At 38.3% G+C, this 9,067-nt stretch overlaps 1 protein-coding gene across 2 annotated transcripts in view; it reads left to right on the forward strand.

Moving 5' to 3' along the window:
* Window positions 1-7,973, forward strand: part of YLPM1 (YLP motif containing 1) — a 73,135-nt gene extending 65,162 nt beyond the window's left edge. For both annotated transcript variants that reach the window (XM_039232224.1, XM_039232225.1), the window contains exons 20-21: window positions 7,053-7,235; window positions 7,555-7,973. In XM_039232224.1, the coding sequence (XP_039088155.1) occupies window positions 7,053-7,199 (147 nt within the window). In that variant the 3' untranslated portion in view covers window positions 7,200-7,235; window positions 7,555-7,973. The remainder of the gene's footprint in view (window positions 1-7,052; window positions 7,236-7,554) is intronic.
* Window positions 7,974-9,067: the final 1,094 nt, after the last annotated feature.

A 9,067-nucleotide genomic window follows, 5' to 3' on the forward strand; every position in this document is an offset into this window, starting at 1 on the left:
TCTCATTTGTGATTTTATTTATTTGAGTCCTCTCTCTCTCTCTCTCTCTCTTTTTTTTTTTTTTGATAAGTCTGGCTAGAAGTTTATCAATTTTATTGATTTGTTTTTCAGAGAACCAGCTCCTGCTTTCATTGATCAGTTCTATTGTGCTTTTTTTAGTTTCTATGTCATTTATTTCTGCTCAACCATTTCTTTTCTTCTCCTGATTTTGTTTTGTTTGTTGTTGTTTTCCTAGCTCCTTTAGATGTAAGATTAGGTTGTTTATTTGAGATTTTTCTTGCTTCTTGAGGTAGGCCTGTATTGCTATATACTTCCCTCTTAGAACTGCTTTTGCTGCATCCCAGAGTTTTGGACCATTGTGTCTTCATTTTCATTTGTTTGTTTTCATGCACATTTTTTACTTCCTCTTTTTTTGTCCTGCTTGACCCATTCACTGTTTAGTAGCGTGTTCTTTAACTTTCATGTATTTGTGCTCTTTCCAGATTTTTTTTCTTGTTGTTGACTTTTGGTTTCATAGTGTTGTAGTTAGAAAAGATGCATTATATAACTTTGATCTTCTTGAAGTTGCTGAGGTTTATTTGGTGGGCTAATATGTGATCTATTCTGGAGAATGTTCCATATGCACTTGAAAAGAAGGTGTATACTGCTGTTTTAGGACAGAATGTCTTGAATATATCTGTTAAATCCACCTGTTCCAGTGTGTCATTCAAAGCCATTGTTTCCTTGTTGATTTTCTGTTTGGATGATATGTCCATTGATGTAAGTGGGGTGTTAAAGTCCCTTACTATTATTGTATTATTATCAATTAGTTCCTTTATGTTTGTTATTAAGTGTTTTATGAATTTAGATTTTCCCTTGTTGAGTACATAAATGTTTATAATTGTTATATCTTTTAGTTGGATTGTCCTCCTTATTATTATATAGTGTTCTTCTTTTTGTCTTGTTACAGTCTTTTTTAAAGTCTATTTTCTCTGATGTAAGTATTGTTACTTGTGCTTTCCTTCCTTCCTTCCCTCCTTCCCTCCTTCCCTCCTTCCCTCCTTCCTTCCTTCCTTCCTTCCTTCCTTCCTTCCTTCTTTCTTTCTTTCTTTCTTTCTTTCTTTCTTTCTTTCTTATGCTTATTTATTTTTGAAAGAGACAGAGTGTGAGCAGGGGAGATGGGACATGGCGGGGGGTTTGGGGCGGGCAGAGAGAGAGAGAGGGAGACATAGAATCTGGCTCCAGGCTCTGAGCTCTCAGCATAGAGCCCAGTGCAGGGCTCAAACTCATGAACTGTGAGATGACCTGAGCCAGTCAGATGGTTAACTGACTGAGCCACCCAGGCACCCATACTTGGGCCTTCTTTTGACAACCATTTGCATGACAGATGTTTCCACTTCCCCTCACCTTCAATCTGAAGGTGTCTACAATGAGTCTCTCATAGGCAGTATATAGATGGGTCTCAGTTTTTCATCCATTTTGTCACCATATGTCTTTCGAGAGGAGCATTTAGTCCATTTAAATTCAAAGTAATTTTTTTTTTTTGAGAGAGAGAGAAAGAATGTGTGCATGTGTGAGTGAGGGAGGGGCAGAGGGAGAAGGAGAGAGACTCTTAAGCAGGTTCCATGCCCAGCATGGAGCCCAACATGGGACTCGATTTCACTACTGTGAGATCATGACCTGAGGTGGACACTTAACTGACTGAATTACCCAGGCACCCCCAAGGTAATTACTGATAAATATGTATTTGTCATTTTATTATTGTTTTGTGGTTGTGTCTGGAGATCTTTTTTTATCCTTTCTTATCTTTCTTTCTTTTATGGTTTGCTAATTTTCTTTAGTGATATATTTGGATTTCTTTGTCACTATTCTTTGCATATTTATTAGTGGTTTTGATATATGGTTTCCATTAGGTATGTATATCACCTCTTCTGAATATAGCAGTCTATATTAAGTTGATGTTTCTTTAAGTTTGAACCCATTCTTCTCCTCTCTTCCCCAAATTTTAGGTATATGTTGTTATATTTTACATCCTTTTAGTTTGTGAGTTCCTTGACTGATATTTTACATAAATATTCATTGTTACTGCTTTTGTGTTTCCTACCTTTATACGGTAACTTTTGGTTTCTCCATTCCACTCAAAGTTACCTTTAACATTTCTTACAGGCCTGGCTTAGTGATCATGAACTCCCTTAGTTTTTGTCTGTCTGGGAAACTATTTCTCCTTCTAACTGGAATGATAGCCTTGCTGGATAAAGTATTCTCAGCTGCAGATTTTTCCCATTCAGCACTTTGAATATGTCATGCCATTCACTTCTGGCTTAGAAAGTTTCTGTTGAAAAATTTCCTGCTAGCCTTACAAGTTTTCCCTTGTAAGTTACTACCTTCTTTTGTCTTGCTCCTTTTAAAACTTTATCACTACATTTTACCAGTTTAATTACAATATGTCTTCATGTGGATCTGCTTTTGATGATTTTGATGTGCTTCCTGGATCTGGGTATGTTTCCTTCCCCAGATTAAGAAATTTTTCAGCTATTATTTCTTCAGATAAATTTTCTGCTCCCTTTTCTCTCTCTTCTTCTAGGACTCCAATAATATGAATGTTATTACATTTGATAAAGTCACTGAGTTCCCTAAGTCCATTCTCATTTTGCATAGTTACTTCCTCTCTTGTTCAGCTTGATTACTTTCCATTACTCTGTCTTGTAAGTTACGAATTCATTCTTCTGCTTCTTCCAGCCTGCTGTTTATTCTATTAACCATGTTTCTCATTTCATTTATTTAATATCTTTACTATGTTGTTCCTTATCTTTGTATTAAGAGTCTCACTCATGTCTTTTACTCTTTTCTCAAGTCCAGCAAGTATCCTTATTATCATTACTTTAAATTCTCTATCAGGCATGTTACTTTATTTGTTTCACTTAGATCTCTGGCTATGGCCTTGTCCTGTTCTTTCGTTTGGGATAAGTTTCTCTGTCTTCTCATTTTGTCTGAGTCTCTGTGCTTATTTCTGTGTGTTAGGAATGTCAACTTTATCTTCTATTCATGAAGCTTATGGCCTTATGAACAAGAGGTCCTGGAGAACCCTACTTCGTAGTATCCTCTGTTTCCTAGGGCTTGGTGCTCCTGGGAGTGTGTCCAGTGTATCCTGTGTATACCTTGTGCTTATGCTGTGGGGCAGGGGAGGGAAATGGTGCAGGCCAGTTCCTTTGTTCCCGGAGGGGTCTCTCAGTGAACTCTGTCTTTTTGGGACATACTCTGAGATGAGCAAATAATCTCCCCACTACATGTCACAGGTGCTCTTCAGATTGCTATCTCCATGCTGTATGTTTGCTGCCTTCAAGAGCAGGGCAGTGTCCTCAGGACTGTCTTCCAGCTGAGCCTGCTGACCTTTGAAACTCCACGCTGGTTGCCATAAGTCATGAAATTTGGCCCCTCTTGCCTCTCTTACTGTGGGGATTCGTTTTCCCTCTGTGCTCCCCTGTGTATTAGTATGTCTCTCGCCCTTCTCCCCGAACATTGCTCCCTGCCCACCACAGCAGCCACCATCCATTTCTCCCCTAAACCCTTGTCTCTGCACTTTCTACCTTCCTCGATGTGCCCTCTAACTTTAATTGTTGGAGTTAGTTCTGCCAGTCTTAAGATCAATTTCTAGGGTATTTAGGATGATTTGCTAGTTACCTAAAGTCCTCCTGCTTTGCTGCCATCTTCTTAACCCCCCCATCCCAGTTCTTTAAAGTGGCTTATCTTTGACTTTCCTCCCCTGCCTCTCATCCTCATTTCAAATGGTTTTTAGCTCTCAAACCACTCACCAAAATCAACACCAGACTGCAAGGAGATCCTTTGGGTAGCAACAAATGCAGAACTTATAGTTCATTCCTTTGCTGGGGTCTTTTGATTCCTTTAATTTAGCTTTTTACAAATACCAGGCAGGTCCCTAGGATTAATGTCCACTGTAACTAAAAGGGAGTTCTGTAGAGTTGGTCATACTAGAATTCTACCGAATGGCTAGGTTTTTTAAATATAAGGTTTTTTAAAATTTCACTTGCTTAGTTGGGCATAAAATGGTAGCTCAAGTGGACTTTGTGTTTCTTTAATTACTGTGGAAGGTGAACAGATCCCTTATTTGCTGGACTCCTACATTTTATAAATATTTTTAGTGACAGTGAATAAAATATATATACCTCAAACCTTTGAGTGTTAGTCAAGATTTTTCTGTGTCATAACACTTTTTTTTTTTTATATTTTTATTTATTTCTAGGAGAGAGAGAGAGAGAGAGACAGCGTGAGCAGGGGAGGGTTAGAGAGAAAGGGAGTCACAGACTCTGAAACAATCTCCAGGCTCTGAGCTGGCAGTCAGCACAGAGCCCGACGCGGGGCTCGAACCCACGAACCGCGAGATCATGACCTAAGCGAAAGTCGGACGCTTAACCGACTAAGCCACCCAGGCGCCCCTGTGTCATAACATTTTTAATGGTTAAGATAAATGGCAAAAAAAGATTATAAATCCCAATAAAAGTACCTCTAGGAAGATTAGGAGGCACACTGGCATTTAAGAAACTATTTCTAACTGAAAGTCATTATTCTGTTTCTTATAAATGTAGTGCTTTAGTAATTATTCACTCATCTACAGTGTTGAATGTGTGTCAGGTCTGTGGATGAGACCTCTTAAGGAGCGGACCTCCAGTGGAGGAGTCCAACATGTAAATAAATAATAGAGCACCAGTATATATTAGAGATATGAGTAAAATATTTTCATTTCAACTTAAAATTGTGGGCATTTTTGCTGAAATATATTGCTTATTTAAGAAAAAATTACATACTTTTTTCTAATACTGTGTTCTTATTTTATCGGAGTTTTTAAAGACTTAGAATTTAAGCTGCAGACTTAAAAATTAGCTCTTAGTTTATTCAGGGTGAGATTGACCAGTGTGTTTAACTCTGTGCCAAGGATGTACTATGGACTAGGTACTGTTTCTTTGTTCACTGGCCAGTCTGTCCATCCTTCATCCTCCTTAACCATAATCATCCTTTGCTAAATGTATCCCCTTGATCCCAAGGGCAACTGAGAGAGTGTATGAATCCATCAAAACAAACAGAATCAGCTTACGGGCACCTGGCTAGCTCATTTGGTTAAGTGTCAGACTTCAGCTCAGGTCATGATCTCACTGTTCATGAGTTTGAGCCCCACATCGGGCTCTGTGCTGACAGCTCAGAGCCTGGATCCTGCTTCGTATTCTGTGTCTCCCTCTCTCTGTCCCCTCCCCACTTGAGCTCTGTGTCTCTGCTCTCAAAAATAAATATTTTTTTAAAAACTATTAAATATAATCAGCATAAATACATAGTAGCAAGCCCGGAGATCTCTTTATACAAAGCCCACATTAATTAGCTTTTTTTTTTTCTTTTTTTTAACTAAAATCCACGAAGTAAATTTAGGTTTTCTACACACTAAAAATCTGCTTTACGAGTCCGGTGTTACCAGTTTTCCCCCACTGCTATCACTACGTATCTTCTCTTTGGCCAAGTGGTTGCTGTTTGGTTTCATTACCAGTCTTATAAATGATAATAGGGAAGGTCAGTGTACCTCTAAGAGCACTAATGCATTTCCATGTTCACTGTGAAGAACATGAAGTATGCATGCTCTGGTTTTCTTTCCTTGTCACAGATAATAAATCACAAGCTGTATTTAAAATACAAGCTCTGGGGGCACCTGGGTGGCTTAGTCGGTTAAGCGTCCGACTTTCGCTCAGGTCATGATCTCACGGTTCGTGGGTTCGAGCCCCGCGTCGGGCTCTGTGCTGACTGTCAGCTCAGAGCCTGGAGCCTGTTTCAGTTTGTGAGTCCCTCTCTCTCTGACCCTCCCCTGCTCACGCTGTCTCTCTCTCTCTCTCTCCTAGAAATAAAAAACATTAAAAAAGTAATAATAAAATAAAATACAAGCTCTGCAGACTTTGATGTATGTCCACAGTTTCATAGTTTTTCAAGTGTTTCAACTTCTGCAGAATATAATATATCTTATTCTTTTAATTGTTAATATAAAAATCTATATTTGATATATTATTAAAATTTTTAATGTATCTGCTTACATTTTTAAATATCAGAATACTTACCAATGGGAAATATCCTTGATTATGCATTTGTAGTTATAATTTTTCCATAAATGATATCAGTTGAGTCCATCTCTTCATCCTTTATCTCATAGGTGAAAATAATAATGTTATCTCCCTTTTTTCTAAGATTATATTTCAAGAAATATTTATTATGTGGAGATAAATAATAGTTGACCTAGGGTATTTATAGTCAGTTAGAGAATGCTGGTCTATAAATAGATCATTGCAATATAGTGTGAAAGTTCAAAAAGTAACCATTTTCAAAATCCAGAAGTAGATCTAAGGAAACAATGGTGATTGGCAAGAACAAGAGAGACAAAAAGCAAGGGTTGATGACTAGACTCATGCCAGGTGGACAGGGTTAGGGCAAAGACATTTTATGAAGGGAAACTAGCATATGCAAGATTACAGAGATGGGAAGTAGCCCAATGTGCTCTGAGAGCCAGAAATAATTTTATGCTGCTTATATATAAGGCTGTAGGCATTGCCCACAATTCCCAAGGGAGAGTAGACAGGGCCAGATCTAGAGGGGCCTATTGATTGGATTTTATTCTTCAGGCAGGGGATGGATTTAAAGCAGGTGAGAGTCATAACTGTGTATTTGGAGATCATTCTGGCAGAATGGATTGGAGGGAGTGAGCATGTAAGGTAGGAAGACTAAGCAGAGGAAAAAATGAGGTCAGCAGACCAGAAGGGAGCCACAGAGGAGATTGAGGGGCTAGCTAAGAGCTGAGACTGAATTGTTCAGGAGCTGGAAGGGTTAGGACTTGGTGACTGACTAGAGAGTTTCCTTTCTGTAGCTTAAGATATGTAGCTTTCTCCACTTCTCCTCAGTTAATTTCCGATGTTTTTTAATTCTTAGTTTCAAATTAGTTACCTACCCCTTAGACTATCCAGAGGGAGAAGAGGCCCTTTGTTTATTTATTTTTCCTAAAGCCCAGCCTAATGCTCTGTTCTTTTTAGGTGAGATGGGCAGACCTGGAAGAAAAGAAGGATGCAGATAGGAAAAGGGCCATAGGTTTTGTGGTCGGACAGACTGATTGGGAGAAGATCACAGATGAAAGTGGTCATCTGGCTGAAAAAGCCCTCAATCGAACCAAATATATATGAGACTTAGTTTTTGAATGGAGTCATTGTTCCTCTAAGGTAAGATTGTACATTCATATGAATAGCGTACTGTGTGGTTGTTTTGAAGGGTTTGAGATAAAGGAGACAGCATGCTTTGCTAAAAATACTTCTCTTCTTGTGTTATTTTCTGGTTCTTAAGTAAGTATGCGCTAGTTGCCAACATTTACAATGCAGAGTATTAGAAAAGGGAGCAATTTTCTACACTTGGCTCACTTAAGACTTGAGAAAAGCCTGGATTCTGTAGATTTAAGAAGGAATAGAGTGGTGAGATACTGAAGTCTATTGAACTTTTCCGCCTGCTGTTTCCTGCCATGACAGCCTTTTCTTTTCTTTCCAGGTGGTTCGCTTTGAGGTGATCTGAAGCCACGGCCTCACGGAGCTTCGTTGTGTGTCACCTTGCCTTCCACGTTTCAGTTTTTGTTTTGTTTCTACCACTTTAGTTTTTTAAAGTTCTCCAGTGTCCCCAAGAGGTATTAGGATCTTGCTGTACCCAAGCAAGACATTAATTTTTCTTTTTAACGAGTTTGGGGAGGGAGGGAGTGATAGCTTAACTGCTGAAGCCAGGTGGGGGTCTGCTGGAGGACTCCAACAGAAAATATTTCCTCCACTGTACAATGTCACAGACTATCTCTATCATCATTACTTTGTGGCTGTTTTTGTTTTTTACTGTATGTAACTGGTAGCTGATTGTACTAGGATTAAAAACAATAAACTTTCACGATAAAGCCGATGAGATTCATGGGCTGTACAGCATGAGCCCCTTTCTCTTGTTTTCTTAATTTTATTTTTTATTGCTTTTTTCATATGGTGTGTTTTAATTACATGCTTGCCGAACATCCCCAAACCTCTTTGCCTTTGCATATTATATAGCTCAGTATAATATAGCACATATTGTAAACAAAAGGAAGGCTCAGTAATCTTTGTTTCACAGCTTTCTTTCTCTATCTTTGTGTCTTAAAGACTAGTAGAGACAATTGCAAATATTCATCAGTTCCCTGGAGCACATCAGTTCTGTAGCATTTTGTTTTATTATTATTTTTTAGACTTTCTTGCTGTTCCTCTCTTTTAATACTTTCTCCCTTCATGCTATGTTATGTTTTGATTTTTCCCACATCTGGCTTTGAGTCCTGGTGGACAAAACTGATGTACTCCATAGAACTCAGAAGCTTGTTGCCTTGTTGCTGAACTGGAATTAATTGATGTTTGCATCAAGATTTCAGGGAATTAGTATGGAGATGCGCAGCCCTCTGGCAGGCAGCCTTTAAGCCCATCGAGTTTTCAGGTTCTTGCCAGATTGCTCAGGATTGGAAAGCGTGGCCTTCTGCACAGAATTTCCCCTCTTGTGGATAGTAGCATGTGGAACCTAGAAATACACAGTGCTAAAACCCAAATATCATTCTAATTTAAAAACAGAAAAACATTCTTTTCCTTTTTCTATTCTGCAAAGCAAAAAATGTCATTTTCTAGCATGAAAGAAGACAGAGAAGAGCCTTCCTCAACACCACTTCCACTTTGTAATCCAACTCTGCAAGTTGTAAATTTGTTCACAAAAGGCTTGAGTATTTCAAAATATATTTCAAAACATTCACTTTTGGGCTACAGACAAAAACCTTTTAGTTTTATGACTACATTAAATACCGTGTGACCAGAAATGATATTTATCAGCATTCAAATAGTATTGCTTTGGGTTTCAAGAATGTGAAATTAAAGTACTGAAGACCAATTAATGGGAATCCGAACAACTTTCTGTTCTTTTATCTTCTCTGAAATTCTGAATGTTTACATGTAAGAGGCTTTAACAAGACAATACTGAATGTGTAATTTCCTTCATTAAATAACATCTATTGTTT

Source organism: Hyaena hyaena, unplaced genomic scaffold (assembly GCF_003009895.1).
Source record: "Hyaena hyaena isolate Hyena2069 unplaced genomic scaffold, ASM300989v1 scaffold_65, whole genome shotgun sequence".
Lineage (NCBI taxonomy): Eukaryota > Metazoa > Chordata > Mammalia > Carnivora > Hyaenidae > Hyaena > Hyaena hyaena.